At 44.5% G+C, this 20589-nt stretch overlaps 1 protein-coding gene and 1 long non-coding RNA gene across 2 annotated transcripts; one reads left to right on the top strand and one right to left on the bottom strand.

The window, feature by feature from the left end:
* Positions 1-3007: 3007 nt before the first annotated feature.
* Positions 3008-8880, bottom strand: LOC115938212 (uncharacterized). The gene is made up of 3 exons (XR_014140617.1): positions 8409-8880; positions 8050-8112; positions 3008-5555 (listed from the first exon to the last, which is right to left on the bottom strand). It is a non-coding gene; the product is annotated as an uncharacterized LOC115938212 (long non-coding RNA).
* A 6-nt stretch (positions 8881-8886) lies between these two features.
* Positions 8887-15979, top strand: LOC102738261 (protoheme IX farnesyltransferase, mitochondrial-like). Its single transcript, XM_081805689.1, has 3 exons — positions 8887-9044; positions 13503-13636; positions 15388-15979. The coding sequence occupies exons 1-3, from the start codon at positions 9002-9004 to the stop codon at positions 15724-15726; spliced, it is 516 nt and encodes a 171-aa protein (XP_081661815.1). The 5' UTR covers positions 8887-9001; the 3' UTR covers positions 15727-15979.
* Positions 15980-20589: the final 4610 nt, after the last annotated feature.

Here is a 20589-nt window from a genome sequence, read left to right as displayed (position 1 = left end):
TCATGAATGAGATCTTATCTGTGAAAAAAGTTCTTCACTAACTCTGGGGTCAAATAGATCACGTATGAGTATTTTCTTTTTCATAAAGCAAAACTATTCAATTTAAATAGCTATCAGATTATACCCTTTTAATATTTTTGGCATTAAAACGATCTTTTATGGAGCAATTCTATGTACACTAGATGGTAGTTTGATTTGTTTTAAACGCCTTTACAAGGTTACAAGTTGGCAATGCTGTGTTGGTTTCTGAATTATTTTTGAAATGTTTTGTGGTCTATATAATCCCAAACCCTGTGAGCCACTGGAATGTATCTTCAAATAGTTTTTCAACAAGTGGAATATTTTCTGAGCCCTTGCGTTTCTGAGAACGTCCGCCTGTCGCACTGAAAGACAAATCGCTGAGTATCAAGTTCTTAGCCCATAACTTTTTCCACCTCAAAACCCCGTGGAGTCATTTGGCATCTAACTGTTGCAGAGGAAATGTCTGAGACCAACCCAAAGTTTTGTCCTCTTGTAAATAAATTTGTACGGAATAGTTGCAAGATTTTTCTCCCCTTTCTCAAGGCATTGCTTTAAAATTTCCCCTGTGCATTCGGTGAGATGGTATGTGTCCTGGCTGACAGGCCAAGGGGAGAGACCCTGGCATCACCTAAGTTTGAACCTAGTTCCACACGTCAACAGCCACTGTATCTGGGGCAGTGTTATGGGTCAAATTGTGTCCCCCAAAAAGATACGTCAAAGTCCTATTCCCCAGTACCCATGAACATGACCTTAGTTGGAAGCAGGGTCTTTGCCGATGTAATCAAATGAAGATGAGGTCATTAGGGTGGGCCCTCATCCAATGACTCGTGTCCTTATAAGAAAAGGGAGATTGGACACACGCACACATTGAACACCATGTGAAGACACAGACAGACACAGAAGGACGATGGCCACATGAAAACAGAGGCAGAGATTGGAGTTTCACTGCCACAAGCCAAGGAATGGAATGCCTGGAGCGATCAGTCGGAAGCTGAAAGAGGCAAGGAAGGTCCTCCCCTAGAGGCTTCAGAAGGAACGTGGCCCCTGCTGAGAACTTGATTTCAAACTTCCGGCCTCCATAACTGGGAGACAATACACAACTGTTTTAAGCCAATGGTTCGTTATGGAAGCTCTGGGAAATGAATACAGATTTCCCAAAGACTATGAACTTCAATTACTTTATCCACAAAATGTGGATAATAATTTGTTAGAAGACTGCTGAGAAGGTGAAACGTGATGAGATGGGACAAGATACGTAACTTCTGGCACACAGGGAGAATCTAATAAATAGGTTATATCATCATCTCCCTCCCCACTCCCCCACTGCCTTCCTTGGGTAGCTCTCTCTCACCTGGAAATGCTTTCTTTTTCTGTCCTCCTGACATTTTTTTTTTTTAACTTTTTTTTTTTTTTTATTTGAGAGAGAGAGAATGAGAGACAGAGAGCATGAGAGGGAGGAGGGTTAGAGGGAGAAGCAGACTCCCCGCCGAGCAGGGAGCCCGACACGGGGCTTGATCCCGGGACTCCAGGATCATGACCTGAGCCGAAGGCAGTCGCTTAACCAACGGAGCCACCCAGGCGCCCTGTCCTCCTGACATTTTTAATACAAAGCTTATATGATTTTTATAAAATAACGAAGTCATTAACTGGATTCCCAGGCCCACCCCCAAAGATTTTTTGATTCAGTAGGTCTTAGGTAGACCTCCAGAATGAATATTATTTGAAGGTGTCCAGACGTGAATACTCATTAAGTATTGAAAGTGCAATGTAATTTAAGTGGTAGACCTGGTATTAGTATTCCTGTTCTATAAATATGGAAACCGAGGTCAAAGGAAATTGAACCCAAGTCAGAAAATGTAAAATCAAGTAGTTTTTTGAGGCTGAACTTCAAGAACTTCACTAGTTTGATGAAATGTGAAACTCTAGACTGGTATGAAAAAACACCAGATAATGAGGGCTCCATAATATATAAAATATGGGAGACAGTCCAGGATTGGATTAAGAACACATGGAATTAGAAAGGTTTAAATTCTAGTTGTGGCACTTACTTTCAAGCTGCGTGAACTTGAGGAAAACTATTTAACCTCTGATGGTCTCAAGCTCTTCTCATCTGAAAATGGGAATAACACATATTGGGGTTCTTGTAGAAGTGAATGAGATGCTGCAACAAAACATTTAATACACAGGAGGTACTAAATCAATGACATGTTTTTGCAAACATGCGTTGATCTTTATTTCAAAAAAGGTAACATCTTCATTTTCTGCTCTTGACTGCCTTAAAAGTAAAAATGCAGGGAGAAGGAAAGTCCACAGATGAGAATTAGTAACTGATTTTATTGATTGATTGATTTGATTTGACAGAGAGAGAGAAGGAACACAAGCAGGGGGAGCGGGAGAGGGAGAAGCAGGCTTCCTGCTGAGCAGGGAGCCCGATGCGGGGCCCGATGCAGGGCTCGATCCCAGGACCCTGGGATCTTGACCTGAGCCGAAGGCAGACGCTTAACTGACTGAGCCACCCAGGCACCCCTAGAATTGGTAACTCATTTTAGAAAAGATGTGATGTCCATGCTTTCCTGGTAGCTTATAAATGAATAATTAATTGTTGTGAGAATAACTTCTTTGGGATTCTTATTAATTTGCCTTTAGCAGGTCTCCTTGTATCTTGGAATTCTCTATTTTCATAATATTGACAGGTCACCTAACCAAAATACGTAAGAACCATTTTTAAGAGTTGCTAGTAGCTAATAGAAAATGTGTGTTTAAGGATACTCTCAGTGGGTTATGATTTTCTCAATGAATAGTGCCCCAAAGGATTTGTTTCCTGCTACTCTTGGAACATTTCATTATATTCTCCCACTAGGCCCTAGGATGCCGAGGAGGGGACCAGGAAAGGAATGCTTTCCTGATGTGGGGAAGCAGGAATTTTGACATCATCAAAGGAGTCAGGCGCACAGAAAACAACAAGCAAAAGGACAGGAAACGCATCTGCACAAAACAGCTTCTTTTATTTTGGTGTTATTTAAACCACTGTGGATTTATATCGAATTAGAAACAGCCACCATATTCAAATTTTATTTTTTGTTGAACAGGACATGCTTTTCGGATATCTGACATGATTCCAGTTGTTTCTCCACGTCATCTGTCCTCAGCAAACTGCAATGCCAGTTTGCTTAACTCCCCTGTCCTACTCGTCGAATTGATCATCCAGGATGCGAAGAACAGGAAACGACACAGTAGCTCAAGTATAACAATATGCTTGTAGCAGTATGTCTGCAATGGACGTTCCAGACTTGGGGCAGTGGCTCAACAATTTTTTTTTAGTTTTTAAAGATTTTATTTATTTGAAAGAGAGAGAGAGAGGAAACACAAGCAGGGGGAGTGGGAGAGGGAGAGGGAGAAGCAGGCTACCCACTGAGCAGGGTGTGCGATATGGGGCTCAATCCAGAACCCCGGGATCATGACCTGAGCCGAAGGCAGACCCTTATCCAGCTGAGCCACCCAGGCGCCCCTGGCTCAACAATTTCACCCCAAAACTGGGCTCTGTTTCTTCCACCCTGCCTCCCACTGCCTGTTTTCTTGTCCTCAAACTTGTCACTTCATAGCTGCAAATATGGCTGCCTCAGGGCTGGGAATTATATTCTCAGCCCTGCTTCCTGAGAATGAAAGGGAAAGGGCCAAGAAAGCACCTTCCTAGTCGCCTGGGTGGCTCAGTCGTTGAGCGTCTGCCTTCGGCTCAGGTCATGATCCTGGCGTCCTGGGATCGGGTCCCGCATCAGGCTCCCTGCTCAGCAGGAGACCTGCTTCTCCCTCTCCCACCCCCCCGCTTGTGTTTCCTGTCTCGCTGTCTCGCTCTCTGTTGAAAAATAAATAAATAAAGAAAGAAAAGAAAAAAAAAAAAAGAAAGAAAGCACCTTCCTTGGTATGCCTGTTTTTTTTCAGCAGTAAACAAAATTACTCCTATCTTTTGAGCCAGACTGTGTAATGTGGCCATCCCCGGAGTTAACTCTGGGAAATGTGACCGAGATTACTCTGACTGACCGAAGGCGATCAGGATTCCCCTCCTGGGACTGGGCATCTTGCTTCTCTTCACAAAATTAGAACGTTATTTAAGAAGGCAGAAGGCCATGTTAGTGGACAGAATTTCCTATCGGGCATCTCCCTGCTGCTTTTTCCTTTTTTCTGCATTCTGCACTTTTCCCTTCTGGTATCCCAAAACTCATGTATGGAAGCATCCCTGGGGAGTTGAGAGGGAGAAGTGCAGCCGGTTACAGATCCCAAAGTGCAGCTGGTTACAGCTGAGGTGTTGGATCTGACTGGCATGATCTTGGACTCAGATCCTATCCTGATGTTACCAGCTACCCCGGAGGAACTATTAGCAGGTCAGAGGAACTGATTTCAAGCTCATAGGAGGCTGATTTGTAACCTCTAAGCCGCACACTTCGAGTGGAACATCTATTCAAAGAGAACTCGCAGCCGTTTCTCTGCCCTGGCTCTGAATCTACCCTGTAGGCTGGTCTTAGTGGTGCTGGAGCTGGGAGCTGGCAAACCCCACTCCTGCAGGCTCAGGGGTTGGCTCTGCCAATAAGGGATGGCAGCGCAGCAAGGCTGGGACAGGGAGAAGGGGCTCCCTCCTCCTATCTGCTGTGGGGCTGCCTATGGCTCTGCGCACCTCCCTCCCAGGCCTCTCCACTCCGGAGGAGCAGCTGAGCCTGGGGTACGGCTCTTCTAACACTTCAAGAACCGGCATGATCAGCTCGGTGCCGCTGTCGTGTAGAGACAGACGGCCAAAGGCAGGGTCCTGAAATACTCCACGCTTCCTCACACCTGAGTGCCTACTCTAGGTGAGCAGCAGTTCACCTTTACTAAGCCTCCAAAGGAAGACGAGGGCAGCTCGTTAATCACCGTACATTACATCATTAGTTTTTGATGTAGTGTTCCATGATCCATTGTTTGCGCATAACACCCAGTGCTCCATTCAGTATGTGCCCTCTTTAAAAGCCATTGTTTACGATTACATCAAGGTTCTGGACACATCCGCTTATGTGGAAGCTCTAACTCCGGTGAGCAGAGCTAGACCTGGTGGGAGCCCATCGAACTAGGAGTCTGAGCATCCACCCTTCTTCTGGGCCCCTTTCAAAGCAGGAGACCTCTCTCAGGCAAGGAACGTACCTAGGCCTGTCTTGTCTCTACCCACTCCCAAAAGTCACGGGACCAGAAGAACCATCAAAGGTGATAGGTAATGGCAGTAGATTCCGAGAGAAGAAAATCCGAAGACCAGAAATCTCAGAAGACTGAATCCAAAGATGTGAAGTCGAACTCAGTATTATTTTTTTAAGATTGTATTTATTTAGGGGCGCCTGGGTGGCTCAGTTGGTTGAGCGACTGCCTTCGGCTCAGGTCATGATCCTGGAGTCCCTGGATCGAGTCCCACATCGGGCTCTCTGCTCGGCGGGGAGTCTGCTTCTCCCTCTCCCACTCCCCATTTATGTTCCCTCTCTCGCTGTGTCTTTCTCTGTCAAATAAATGAAGAAAGTCTTTGAAAAAAAAAAAAAAAAAAAAAAAGATTGTATTTATTTATTTGACAAGAAAGAAAGAGCACGAGCACAAGCAGAGGGAACAGCAAGCAGAGGGAGAGGGAGAAGCAGGCTCCCCGCTGAGCAATGAGCCCCATTCGGGGCTCGATCCCAGGACCCTTGGATCATGACCCGGGCCAAAGGCAGACGCCCAACTGGCTGGGCCACTCAGGTGCCTGAAACCCAATACTTTAATCTCTTTGACCATCCTTCCAAAAGCTGGGCTCTTAGCGGCACACCTGCTAACATCCACACCTACGTCATTTTACGAGCAGAGTTACTACAGGTAGAGTAAGGGATGAGATAGAGACTATGATGAGACAGAAAAAGGCTGGCCTGGGTGTCTGGAGAGGAGGTTCTACCACTTAGAGTAAATTAGCTTCTCTGGACCTCACTTTCCAAATATATGAAATGAAAAGGTCGAGCTCTATGGATGTCTGAGGCCTACCTCTGCAAGTCCCATTAAGCGACACTGTAAAGGTCAGGGTTTCTACATGGTGTTTTCTAAAGAAACCTGTCCAGTAAAAGTAAGTCTAATGAAACATGATAGTTTCAAATCAGGAAGTCTGATTCACCTTAAGAGTAAGTAAAAATTGTCGACACAAACATATTCCAATCCCCCAAACTGTTTGTTCGTGTGTGTTAGACTACCATTTCCCAGGTTTTCATGGCATTTCACAAAATGGGTTGTGTTCAAAATGTTTGCTAAACAGCAGGTCCAACAAAACTGTGCCAGACTCTTAGAGAGAGAGAAAGCCTGAGTGGGGCAGAGGCAGGAGGGAGAGAGAGAATCTTAATCACGGAGCCTGATGCCGGGCTTGATCTCACAACCCTGAGGTCACGACCTAAGCCGAAATCAAGAGTCAGATACCCAACCAACTGAGCCACCCAGGTGCCCCTGTGGCAGACTATTTTAGTTGCTTACCCAAAATCCATTCCTTACTTGTTCCCCAGGTTTAACATTACTTCGATGTGATATGGGACAGCTTCACTTGCAGCTATGGGTGGCCAAATCATTGTGCACAGGCATGTAACCCTGTTCTCTCCAGAAGTACCTCTGGGGATTACTTTTCAGAAGAGTATGCTTTGAGACTAGTGACCTGGGGTAACTTAATTACAAACATTTAGATAGATGAATGCACTTCCTGACCAATCACACCAGGATGTAGTCATCTTTTAGGCCATGTCTCACAAAAAACATTTGCTCTGGTTTCTCTCAATAAATTGGGGCATCTGGGTGGCTTAGTCGGTTAGGTGTATGTCTGCCTTTGGCTCGGGTCATGATCCCGGGGTCCTGGGATCGAGCCCCATTTCGGGCTCCTTGCTCAGTGGGGAGCCTGCTTCTCCCTCTCCCTCTGCCTGCCACTCCCCCTGCTTGTTCTCCCTAATAAATAAAATCTTTTTTAAAAAGATAATAAATAATTAAGTAAATAAATAAAAACTTATGCATTAATTTGTGCCCTTGATCATACCCTGCCCCCATTTTTGGAAAGGATTTAAAATGAAGGAAAAATCTGTTAGCCAAAGAGGAACATGTCTATTCAACACCTTGTCTATCATAAACCAAGAGCACTTGGGAATTTGTATTTTCTGAGTATATGAAATATAACATTCATGTTAATCAATCTTTTAGACATAGCTGTGTTGTCAAGTTAAAAAAAAAAAAAGCTGAAATCCAGTAATTCTCAGTTCTGTGTACCGAAATCACCTGTGGTACATTAAAAAGAAAATTACAGGTCTCTTCCTTCCATTCCACACCCCTTCTGATTTAATTGGTCTGTAAGTGGCTTAGGCATCTGTAATTTTTGAAGCCCTCTGGGTGATTCTGACAGACAGCCAAGGTTGAAATACCGTGTTTTATAAATCACAGAAACTGTTACACTTCAAGATGCTCAGGTGAATAAGGCTGTACGATATGGTGGAAAGAACAGGTATCAGGGGTTCTGGTCTTGGTTCTGGAACTCAAGCAGCTAGGAGAAGAGTGGGCAGATCACTGAAAACTCTGAGCCTCAACGTGTTAATTCATAAAGACTTGCTATGGATATAAACATCAAATGTTTATAAAAGCACACAATAAAGTATGAGTTTGAAAACTTTTAACACAGTATTTAATGCCATTTTTCTCTTCATGGAGTGTCCTTTTCCTGATCTGCAGGAAAAATCTACTGTCCTCCAACTGAGCAGAGTTCAAATCACTGCGGCCTTCCCTGACCCAGTTAGAATTGTTATCTCATCCACAGTTTTGCAATACCTTTTACATTACCCCCTCACGCTGACTCTATTAAACTGAACCTCTCCTACCCCCACCCCCCCATTGGGAGCACGGCGTAAGCTCTCACATTTGGGGAGAATCTTACTCTTCCTATCCTGCGTCTAGCAATGTTAGCGGAGGTGAACCAAATCGGCTATCACCTTATCAATGAAGACACATATCCCCCTTATAGAACGCAGTTACCTCTTTCTCTCTTTTCCAAAAGCTGCATCCTTCTTCTTCAGTGTCCTTTCACTTGTGAAACTCCTACATTAAAAAAAAAAGAGGAAGGAAGGGCTTCTGAGATCCGCTCTAGAAGTCACAACACTAATGATCATTTTTAGAGCCTATATATAGTTGGTGCCTGGCTACCCACTAGAGAGACCTCATTTAATTCTCTCGACCCATCTTATAAAATAGATGCTATTATCCCCGTTGCACAGCTAGGTAATGAGGTTCGGGGAGCTCATGTAATTTGCTCAAGCAGGTCAGAAGGCCAGAGGTGAAGTGAGGACTCGAATACAGCCCTCTCACCAGAGCCCGAAACCAACCACCACACGCACCTGCTACATCCTGAGACAGACTCTGAGGACTCCACTCCCCGGGGTGGCTCAGGGACAAGCAACCCCGAGTCCACCGGTCCTCCCACTTGATAGCAAATAGAGTAAAGCTGCCACCGATCAGACTGGAAGGTGGAGGCATCGTCCCAAGAACCATTTTCTCTTGACGATTCAGTCTGCAAGAAGCGTCCCAAACTGACTTTAAAAACTGAAGCGCGCGGAGCCCGCAGCCCAGCCCTGCTCCTCGCACGAGGTCACCGGGGTCCGGCCGGAGGACGCAGGGAAACCTCTGGGAACGGCGGCGCGGGCCAAGGTCCGCGCGCGGCCTCTTTTCCGGGAAGATTCAGCCACACCGTACTCCTCGCGTTTCTCGAAAGAACCTCAGGCTTCCGCCCTCCAGCCCCGCACTCTCCCGCCCGCCCAGTGGCGAACACCTCCAGCCACAATCCTTTCCTTCCGCGTCTTGCCCGCCGGAAGTGACGCACCGGAAGCGGCTCCGCTCCCACGGGGGCGGGGAAGGAAGATGGCGGCCCCCAGCAGCCGGTGAAGAGAGAGGAGGACACGGGGATCCCGGGGAGCGGCCGGACTCTTGCGTTATGGCCGCATCCCCGCACACTCTTTCCTCACGCCTCCTGACAGGTACGGCACCGTTCCTTGGGCACGACTTCGGGAAAATTCTCATCTAGTTGCCACGTGCAACGCCGTGGTTCCGGCTGGCTGCAACCTTGGGAGCCCTTGGCGAGGTCGGCTGGGCACCGGTGGGGGGAAGTGACCTCTGGAGCAGCATGAAGTGAAGACGCTGTGGAGCTAGGGTCTAGTCTTGCAGTGTGGCCCCGGTGGTCCGCACCGCCTCCGTCCCCCTCCCCCGGGGCCGTGGTGTGCGGTGCTGCTTTCGGTTTTGCGAGTGGAGGCTGGTGGAGAGGATCGAGTAGAACCTTGGGGCCCCACGAGTGTCTTGGTTTCTCAGAGCCCCAGTTCCTAGTTACGAGTGTAAGTTACTTGTAAGCCCCCTCGTGAGGACTGGCGAGCGCTCTGCCCTCACTCGGAAACCTTGTTCCAATACAAAGGGTGGTGCCGACAATGGTGATGTCACGATAAAGATAAAATGACGCAGGGGATGATAACTATAGATAGTGGGCCATAGTCCCCCTCAAGCTTTTGGCTTTCCACCATCAGCGTGGGCCCTGATATCATCCTCCCATTTGAAGGCCCTGTGATGACTGTATGGTAAAGGTGGTAGGTGCTTCCGTGGCTAGGTCTCCGCTCAGGTGGCACCTTTTCAGAGATGCCTACCCTGACCACCCTATTTAAGGTAGAACCCCCGGCTCCTCTTTTCTCACATCACCCTTATGTCTTTCCCCATGGTTAGCGTAGTCTGTAATTGTTTTTGTTTTCTTTTTTTTTTTTTTTAAGATTTTATTTCTTAGAGCGAGCATGGGTGGAGGGAGGTAGGGAGCCCCATGCAGGGCCGGATCCCAGGACCCCAGGGATCATGCCTTGAGCCCTCCAGGCGCCACTTAATTGTTTATTTATATACAGGTTTATTATGTGTTTCTCCCAACCCTGTGAAGGTTAGGACAGTTCCTCTCTGGCTGGTCTCTGTGCCCCTAGGGCCCAAAATGGTACCTGGTCTGTACTGTTCACTCTTAATAATTGTTTGTCCATTAATCCAATTTGTCCATTCATTACAGAGATTAATTAAAGAAATGTTAAAGAGGAGGCTGGGAATTGTTTTGCCCTCGGTAGCTTTGATGGTAACAAATGGCTGTGTGAGGAATGTGTTGCTGGTGGTCTGAATTGGATGGAGATGGGTAGCAGAAGCCAGGGACTCTTTTTTTGGTCAAATCCCGCCATTAGGCCTCACCTTTCACAAGCTCTCTCTGCAGTGCCTAGCGATATTGATCACAGTGACTCTGTGAAACTCCTTTCTTCCTTTTCTCTTATCATATTATTATTTTATGGGTCTCTTTTGGCTGTGTAATCTCAGGGCATATCATTTGTGTTTTCTGGAGTTGAGTTTACTTATCTGTAAAATGAGGCAGTTGAACCAGATGAGCTCAAAGTCCCTTCTGGTTCAAAAAAAGGGGAGGAGAGTGGGAAGTGGGAGGGAGTATAGATGAAACAAGATTGGCCATATTTTAATAATTGTTGAAGCTGGGGAATAAGTATTGGGAGCTCATTGTATTCTTAGGTTATTGTCTATGACTGAAATTTTTCATAATGAAAAGTTTTTTTAAAAAGGTCTGTGATTCTTTTTTCTGTCATCCCTGACTGTGAGTGTTCTTTGATCATGACCCTCGGCACTGATTCTCAGAGAGCTCATCCTTTCTTAGTGCTTGAATTGCTACCTCTATATGGAGGTTTTTCCAGTGTGCATTCCTCAGCCTAGCTGCTCTTCTGCCTTTCGGTCCCATACTTGCAGCTTCCTGTAAGAACAGTTTCACTTCACTGCTCAGAGTTCCCCAGTTCTAGTAAGTGGGCTGCATATGGTTTGCAGCTGGATCGGTCTTTTCAGTGCTGGTACGAAGACAGTTTAGCTTCCTGAAACGGTGAACACAATTGCCCAAAAAATCTGCTAGTAAGTGGTCTGTACAACCTGCTATGATCCGCTTGAAAGATCATTACAAGACCTGATAGGGAAGCACCGTGGCGGAAGGGGTGGAAGAAAGTCAGAGTGTGACTATATTAGGTATCTGGTGGTTGTGTCTGCTTTTGCTTCTAAAAATGCAAAGTATTTTATTGCCATTAAAAGAAATTCAGAACCTACAGTTACACGTCTGTGCACTACATTTTAAAAGCTCTACAATTGTGACTCAATGTGACATTGAATGGTGGACATGGTCACGTTTCCAGATTTTTAATGTAATTCTTGTAAGCTCTGGGTATCTTCAAACCTACGTTTGTTATCCAGGGCTGAAATGTCTTTCAATTTCTAGGCACTGATTCCTAGAAATGGGACATGTTTTGACTAAATGAAGTGTTTTCATCATTTAAAAGTGCAGTTTCCAGCTGGTTTCTTTGTTTCCTTACTACTTTTCTGTAAAATCTCAGTTTGACCCACTTAACCTTGAGAGATATTTTCCAAGGTGTTTCTTTCCCTCCCAGCAACTTGTATTTCTCATAGGACCAAATGACCTCAAAACTGGTTTTGAAATTAAGGCCCAAACAATAAAACTTTGGTGTTTTTTGATGTAATCTTTTATGTATTTTTTTTTTTTTTGTATTTATTTATTTGAAGAGAAAGAGAGTGTGCACACTCACACAAGCAGGGGGAGGGGCAGAAGGAGAGGGAAAAACAGACTCCCCACTGAGCAGGTAGCTCACAGGGGTGGGGGGGCTCAACCCCAGGACCCCGGGATCATGACCTGAGCCGAAGGCAGATGCTTAACCAACTGAGCCACCCAGGCGCCCCGACATAATCTTTTAATATTAAAATCCTATCTTCCCAAAGAATAATGTCAGGCAAAAGAAGGAAAATTGTACACCGTCAAACAAAACAAGCAAACCCTTGAGTATCAGGACTCACTTGAAAGGAGATTTCAGAGGACTGATGTCAGTGCTTATTCCCTCCTGTACTATGCATATGCAGGCAACGCATATTCCCGTATACGGAAAATAAGCATTTCATAAATAACTGAGGTTGGAGAGTATGATTCCAGTGAAGAAGTGACTTATCTCCGGTCTACGATAATTGCCGTGTATTCTGAGGGGCACTGATGCTTCCAAGTAAATTATGTAGAAAATCTAGGCAGCAAACATGATCTCTGTGTTGCAGAGAAAGCACTCTGTCAGCTTTTGTATTGGAGGTGAGTGGAGAATCTCTGCCATCAAGGAACCCAAAACTATGATGGTGGAAACAAATGGAAACAATTGGCAGTAAGAAGTGCCATAAAAAAGAATATAAAGTGACAGAGTGGTTGAAAAGAGACTTTGAAAATTTGACAAGCAGAGAGTGGAGGCAAGACACAGCCAGGAGGGAAGCATCAACAAAGATGAACAAATTGTGAAAATGTGTGGTGTGCTTAGTGGAGAGTGATCAGTTACGCGTACGTGTCTGGCCGAGTAATGTCTCTCCTGGCCTTCCCAGAGAAAACCCATCGAATACAACCCATCCGTGTGGAGATAATAGGAGAGCAATTGGGCAGTAGGCTTGATGACCCTGGAAATGAGTCAAAGCTTAGGAATTACCCTATAATTGCATTTGCTTGGGGACAGTATGTAGTGGGACATGATTGTCTTAAAGTGGCCAGACACAGCAAGAGAAGATGAGTGAAGGTGGTGGAGAATGAGAAATATTTTGGGTCATGGAAGCCATGGGACCATCACTTACATGGCCTTACACGGAAGCATTGGATTCGTTATTTGAGAGAAGGTTTGGTTTGATTAAAAGCCAAATTCAGACCACAGCTCTTTTGCTTCTTCCTGCCTAGATTGATAGAGCCAAACTTCACTGAGGACTGTTTCCCCTCTCTTTTGGTTAGTTGTCTTACCCAACATGGCCAAAGTATTAATCTGAAATGTATTTTCCAGTTTACTGTCACTTACTGAAAAAACCTGTGTTTCTCATTTTCCACTATTTTAAAAGTGACTGAACTGATTGTTTTATTTTATTTTTTTTTTTAAGATTTTATTTATTTGTGAGAGAGAGAATGAGAGACAGAGAGCATGAGAGGGGGGAGGGTCAGAGGGAGAAGCAGGCTCCTTGCTCAGCAGGGAGCCCGATGCGGGACTCGATCCCGGGACTCCAGGATCACGACGTGAGCCGAAGGCAGTCGCTTAACCAACTGAGCCACCCAGGCGCCCCTGAACTGATTATTTTATTATTTTTCTCAAAACGATCTATATTGTGGTCATTTCAGCACTTCATATAATAAAAGTATAATGATCCCGAAATGCAAAATTGCCCTATCCCTGCTGAAGAATTTACGCTTAGTGAATCAAGGGGATATGTGGCAGTGATTCACAAATCCGGTCAGAGTTCTGACCCCTCACATGTGCTGTTGCTTATGGTGGTGGCCGGCTTTGCTTCTGGGTAGACGCAGTCAGCATTTGGTGAGAAGCACTAATCACGTGAACCTTTCCCTTTTCTCTATACAGGTTGGGTAGGAGGATGTGTCTGGTATCTAGAAAGAAGAGCTATGCAGGAATCCCCTCACACATTTGTGCATCTTTTCAGGAATGTCAATAAGCAGTGGATTACATTTCAGCACTTGTCCTTCCTCAGGCGCATGGTATGTTCAGAAGACCATCCTCACTCTGCTGCTGTCTGCCTTTACTTTCTTTGTATGAGGGAATTTGAGAAATTCCTATTAAAAGAAGAGTTGTAAGAAGTACCACTTGAAAACGACTTTTATTTAGTGTCCTTTTGGCATGTATCCAAAACTTTAATTCCTTGTTTTGATTATTCTTAACTAAAACCAGAATAGTCCTGGCATTGGATGTTAAAAGTATGATCTTGAACTTACTGATTAAGTTTGGAGAAAGATTGAAAACTTCTGGCATATTTTACCTAGGAGAAAATTAGGAAAAGCTGAGCTGTTATCATACATCTCTTTAAATTCTTTGAAGTTCTGTGAATATATCAATGATACAGAAATAATTTCTTTAACAGTGTGACCTTCCCATTTTCCTACATCAGCAGTGCATCTAAAAGTCTTTTAAATGCATGCACCTCTGAGTAGTTTTTGTAGCAAACTGAGTTTTTAGAATTTGCTAGGCATTTTATAGTGGGCATTACTCCTACATCCTGGTCCTCTAGGTTGGCTCCATGATATTGTGGGCAACATGGTAGCTTATTCCTAATTACCAGTGAGGACATTTGCCCTTAAATAGAAAAGTATAGAATGGAGATAGTTAAAAACTCATAATTATGCAAGCGTGAACAATTAGCAAGTTCATAATCTCAAATCTGATTTGACACTTCTCTTTTTTTAACTTAGAATGCCCACTTTAACTTAAAATGTAAAATTAACTTAAAATCTTAATGAAACTCATTATTTTGATAAGGGATTTACATTGCCAGAAATGTTCAGATTTCTTACCTTGGGGATCAAGGGTAATGGGTATTTAGAAGAGAAACTCAAGTATGTATAATGCCTATGTGCACAGAATTCTGGGTTCATTCATGAGTTCATAATTCCTTTCTAGAACTAGTGTATGTAATTTCAAGTTTTTGTGATATAACAGAAAAATCACTTAACTGGTTACCAGAGCACGTGGTTCGGAGGACCAGGGCCACTTATAACTAACTGATTGTTGACTCTTGTCAGTTACAACTAACTGGTTGTTGACTCTGTCACTTTATTTCTGAGCCTTAGTTTTCTCTTCTGTAAGTTAAAGAAAGAGATACTGATAATGATCCGGCTTCTTAAATAGCTTTTAAAAAGCACAAATAAGATATATACTTTATAAACTATGAAGGTCTATATTATGTAAAACTACACAGTGCCTCACTACGTTAGTAATAGTTAACTGCTGCTTGCTAGTAAGCGATAGAGACTGTCGGACTGTAAAGCTCGCATTCTTTCCACACACACAGTGCTCTAACGTAACTGAGCCCTGAATTATACCCTACTGCCAAGCCCCTCTCTGCCCTGTTTGCCTAGAAACGTGGAAAGTCAACAGGTTGTCTTGGGCTCTTGATGTTAGAACATTTTTTCACTGTATTTGGTGGGGATCATGTTGGAGATCATGCTGGAGGGAATAAGAAATTTATTTTTCATTCAAGGAACTTAAATGTCCAGGATTTTCTAAACCATAGAATTAAAAACCATCACCAAGGTGTCAGTTATGTTCTCTGTACCTCTTAATGTAGTGATTTCCATGTAACAAACACTTGAATATTCATTAATTCAGCATGTATTTACAAAGGTATAGGAAAATCCTTCAAATACTGTAACAGGCTGATGGGAGGAGTTACCCAACAGCGATGTAAGAGCACTTTGGGCCTTGGGTGTATAGTAACTGTACTTTCCTTGTTTAGTATGTCACACAACTGAACAGAAGCCTCAACCAGCAAGTAAAACGGAAGCCAGAACCTGTGGCATCTCCTTTCCTTGAGAAAACATCTTTGGGTCAAGCCAAAGCAGAAATCTGTGAAATGAGACCTCTTCCACCCCCCAGCCTACCGTTATCCAGAAAGCCAAATGAAAAAGAATTGCTCGAACTGGAATCGGCATCCATAATTGAAGGCTCGCTAGATGCAGGGAAAGAGGCGAAGGATGAAAAGCGCTGGAAAGAGATGAAGTTGCAGCTGGATGATTTGCCAGGAATTTTGGCGCGGCTGTCCAAAATCAAACTCACAGGTACTTTGTTTTTCTGATGCAGTTAGCTTCTTACTCGAAACTTTGTTTTTAGTTAAACGGAATGCCAATTTTATTACCGCACCAAAAGGAATATCTTGAAACTACTGATCCTCTAGTAGTATTTTTTTTCTCTCTTCGATTTAATTGGGATTCAAAATCAACTTTTCTGAATTCTGTTTACACAGAACTGTAAATAGTTTTGCAGTAAATATATTGTACTAAAATTAGTCTTTTTTACTTGTAATTAAAGTAGAATGCTTATCCTGCTTATATCCTTGTCTTTTGTGTTCTTAACGCCTACTATCTTTTAAAGATGGCAGTGGGGTAATGAGTTCTGTTTGAGTTCTGAAAACAAAAAGGCCTGCACGCTTGTGGCCACTGGCTCTCCGAGCGCATCGCTGGGTTTTGCTTCTTGTAGGGCCTCTGGGATTGTCCCAGGCATGTGGGGATTTAGAGTGCATCTCTGGAAAAAAGGTCTGGAACCAGATTGTATAGCCTCAGCCTAGCAAACTGTACCAAATTTTATTGTATGCATGGGGTATTAACCCATAATTATGTCATTCGGTTGTCACAGCCGTCCGGTGAGTCAGGCAAAGTTTTATGGTCATCACGCCATCTCACAGCTAAACTTAGAAGTAGCTTATTCTGGGCTGACTGTGTTCAGAAGGTATGTTCTGGGTCATCCTGCAGCTTGAAGACCCCTTCTCTCCGTTTCTTCTTGGACGAGAATAGGGAGAAGAAATACAGCAGGGGAATAATAAAGTTAAACCAGGTATTTTTTTTTTTTTAAAGATTTTATTTATTTATTTGACAGAGAGAGACAGCGAGAGAGGGAACACAAGCAGGGGGAGTGGGAGAGGGAAAAGCAGGCTTCCCGCGGGGCAGGGAGCCCGATGTGGGGCTCGATCCCAGGACCCTGGGATCATGCCCTGAGCCAAAGGCAGACGCTTAACGACTGAGCCACCCAGGCGCCCCTTAAACCAGGTATTTTTTGAGGAAAGAAGTGGAAAGCAATGTTACTGAGTCAAAATTGGGAAATGAACAATGAGACGAGAGGCTTTGGAGAGTAGAGAAGACCAGGGAAAGATTGGTGTGTGTGTGTGTTTTTCAAGATAGTTGAGCCTGAAATCCAAGGTAAAAGGAGGTGAAGCAGGTAACTTCTTTCCTCAGTGACCAAAGTCACTTAAAGAAAATCTTTTTGGGGGGTTGTGGGGGGGGGTAGAAAACAGGCATAGGGAGTTTGCCAGATAGAAGAATCATAGTAAGACTTATTAGTGTAACTCCAGAACAGTGAGGCTAATTCCAGGTGGCATCCTTGAAAGTTATGGTAGCTGAGCAAGGAATCACCACATTTCAATGAAAAGTTATCTTTTGTCATTTATACAAGTGGTGTATCATGTTGCTGACATGGTAAGAATGACTACAGGTACGATCGTAAGGATGTCACCCCAAAAATGAGTCCTCTCAGTCTGAAGGCAGCAGAATTGACCTCTGTCAACAGCAGGAGATGCTTGCTTTGTGTGCACCATCGTTGACCGTGTGTTCATGTCCGCATCCGCCTCTCACTCTGCAGACTGCTTCTCTCTCACCGTCCCATTCCTGGCGGTAATACCAGCATTCTTTGCTTCCCCCAGTCGGGAAACCTTAGCATCATCCTTAATTCTTTGCTCTCCAGTCTCCCTTCATCTCTAGTCCAACATCCAGGTGTTAGCACTGGCGTCTTTTGTAACACCCGTGAGATTGCTCATCCCCGTTTCTGAAGCTGCCGTCCTAGCTGAGATCCAACACATAGGAGCCCTCTGGTCGCTACAGCAGCTCCCAGCTGTTGTCTCTGCCTCTCTCCTCCTGCTATACCAACTTTCCTAAAACATTGCTTTCACATATTCCTTACCTACTCAAGAGTCTGCTCCTTCCGTATTGCCTCCTGCCTCAGCTCTGCCTGGCTTTAGAGGAAAGTTGTGATCTGGAGTGATCAAACTCTTCCCTGTAAATAGACTTTCTCTCCCAACCCTGTCCCCTACCCTGTCCTGCCAGTTAGGCTAGGCCTTCCATCCACCATACCCATCCCTCCTGCCTCCATGGGAGACCGGTCTGCCTCTTTTATATCCAGTTAGAGCCTTTCAAGAGTTCTCCATTAAGCCTTCTCTTGCCTGCTCTTGGCCCGAGTCTCCCTCTCAAAACTTGGAGTATGGCTTTGAGGTCCAGCAGAACTTGAGTTCAGATCCTTGCTAGGACATTTACTAGTCACGGGAGCCTTTGGGCAGTTTCTCAGCCTTGTGGAGACAACTTCCTCACCTGTAGAGTAGGAACAATAATAAATCCTCTAAGAGTTAAATCACATAATGCATTCGAAGTACCCAGCAGCAGGCCTGACACAGGGAGCACCTCAGAGGTTAGTTTCCAAATAATTACAGGTAAACGTTTGCTTGTCTATTTAATGCATCTTCCCCTAAGATGTTCCAGGCCAAAAATCCTGCCATCTCCGTGTTGAGTACTTGTAGTCTTGGAGTCCAGTGCTTCTCATTTGGAAGAGGAAACATGACAAATTGAAGTCGTCCAGAGTAGGACAACTGCTAGGAAGAGGGGATATAGAAACCCTGTCCCTTGGGGAACGAGATTATTTGGCTTGAGAGAGAGAAGGGAGGAGGGAGAAAGAAGGCGATGGAAGGGAGAGTGGCCATGTTCAAGTAGCTGTAGCTCCTCTGGTTTAAAGGGACAGTGCTGCTGATGTCCAGTCGAGAGGGCAGAACGAGGAGATTGCATGTCCAGCAGCACGGAGAGCTCTCAGGAGAACAATGGGATGGGAAATGGGCTGCCTCGTGAGGAAGTGGTCCTTGTCATTGGAACCATCCAGGTGGAAGCAGATCATCTTTGAGGGAAGTGGAAGGGAGTCCTGCATTGTGTAGTGGGTGGAACTAGATGATACTAGGAGCTGGCCTCCCTTCAGTATTTGTTGGGTGTCTACCTTGTTGTACCTTTGTGCAAGATGCTGAAGATACGGAGATATGTGATTTCTTTCCTCAAGAGGAAGCCGGTCATCTGGTGGAGGGGGGATTTTGTAGGCGTACACATACATACAAATAAAACAGCTGTGGTCAGATACCTCTGCATTTCACTCCCTGAATTTCTAGTCACCTTTGTGATCTTGGGTCATTAACCTTAGAGTGCCCTTGTTTCTTTATCTGTAAGATAGAGATGATGGTACTCATTCTATAGCCTCATTGTGAGGATTAAATGAGATAATGCATGTGAGACACTCGTGTGCCCAGCACCTTGTAGGTGCTTTATTAGCTATTATTATTATTTTTTTTTTAAAGATTTTATTTATTTATTTGAGACAGAGAGAATGAGAGACAGAGAGCATGAGAGTGAGGAGGATCAGAGGGAGAAGCAGACTCCCTGCCGAGCAGGGAGCCTGATGCGGGACTCGATCCCGGGACTCCAGGATCATGACCTGAGCCGAAGGCAGTCGCTTAACCAACTGAGCCACCCAGGCGCCCCTTTATTAGCTATTATTAATACTGTTATTCGTACTATGTCCATGTTTAGGGCAGTTGGTGTCATGGGTGTTGTAGCAGTTGTATGTGGTAAGGCAGAGTGGGGACCCCGGAAAGCGAGTGTTGTTTCTGCCTGTGAAGGGGCTGGAGCTGAATGAGTGTTCACTAGGTGCAGAAGGCAAGGATTGTAAGCAGAGGGAGAAGGCTTTGCAGAGGCAAAGAAGCCGGATGCATCCTGGCACATTCCGAAAACCGCGGATGCTAGGAGTCGTTGAGCTGGACCTGCCTGTGACACGGAGGAGACGCTTGCTGAGGGTTTGAAGGGTTAGGCGGGGCCACAGTACCACGTCAGCACGCATTTCATGCTGGGGAGTTTGGCTCCTACGCCCGAGCAGCGGGAGGTTCTGGAAGGTTCTTCGGAGGAACACACAATCACTTTGTGTTCTGTCTCAAATATTCTTTTAAGTGGCTTAATTAGTACCTGATTATTATAAACTTATTGCAACGAAAATTCAAATAATACAGAAGCATGTATCTAAAACTGAAAAAGTACGCTTTCCGGCCATTCTAGATAAAACCCCTGCTTGAAATGTAGCCTCTTCTATATGTATATAAATAGGCAGATCTAAAGCCATGGATATGGTTGTACATTTTAATGGAAATAGGATCATTACCCATACACACACACACACGCACGCACACACACACACACACAAACACACACACGGTCCTGCAGCTTGCCACTTTCTCTTAACAGTATAGCTTTCACTGACAGTATTTACCACTGCATACCCTTCCGTTAGGTAGAACTGCCATTGTTTGCCTACCTAACCCTCTCCGGCTAAACATGCAGGGTGTTTCCAGCATGTGGGAATCTGATTCCCTCCGTATTCTGTGCTTATGCATAAGTAGTCTCTACTGGTTTTTCCTCTAAGATAATGGAAAAGGATTTTTATGTGTGTTACGTTTCATATTTTAAGTCATGATGGGATTTAGCATCTTTTTCTCTATTTTGATCATTTGTATTTTTTCTTCTATTTCTTTTTTTTTTTTTTAAAGATTTTATTTATTTATTTGAGAGAGAGAGAATGAGAGACAGAGAGCATGAGAGGGAAGAGGGCAGAGGAAGAAGCAGACCCCCTGCTGAGCAGGGAGCCCGATGTGGGACTCGATCCCAGGACTCCAGGATCATGACCTGAGCCGAAGGCAGTCGCTTAACCAACTGAGCCACCCAGGCGCCCTTCTTCTATTGTTTCTTATACCCTCCATCATTTCTTACTGATATTTTTTTGTGCTGTTTTGTTGTTTTGTTTTGCCCCACTGAAATATTTAACTTTTATGTATTCAAATTATTTATTAGTTGTTTGTTTGTTTTTTTTAATG

Source organism: Leptonychotes weddellii, chromosome 15 (assembly GCF_054177405.1).
Source record: "Leptonychotes weddellii isolate Sample4059 chromosome 15, ASM5417740v2, whole genome shotgun sequence".
NCBI classification, from domain to species: domain Eukaryota; kingdom Metazoa; phylum Chordata; class Mammalia; order Carnivora; family Phocidae; genus Leptonychotes; species Leptonychotes weddellii.
This window is presented reverse-complemented; position numbering and strand designations above follow the sequence as displayed.

What these genes read in the sequence shown, in the direction of transcription:
- LOC102738261 (XM_081805689.1), top strand. Translation starts at nt 9,002, where the DNA reads ATGGCCGCATCCCCGCACACTCTTTCCTCACGCCTCCTGACAG. An exon ending in TTCCTCACGCCTCCTGACAG is followed by an intron (nt 9,045 to 13,502) that starts GTACGGCACCGT and finishes TTCTCTATACAG; the next exon opens with GTTGGGTAGGAGGATGTGTC. An exon ending in TGTCCTTCCTCAGGCGCATG is followed by an intron (nt 13,637 to 15,387) that starts GTATGTTCAGAA and finishes TTCCTTGTTTAG; the next exon opens with TATGTCACACAACTGAACAG.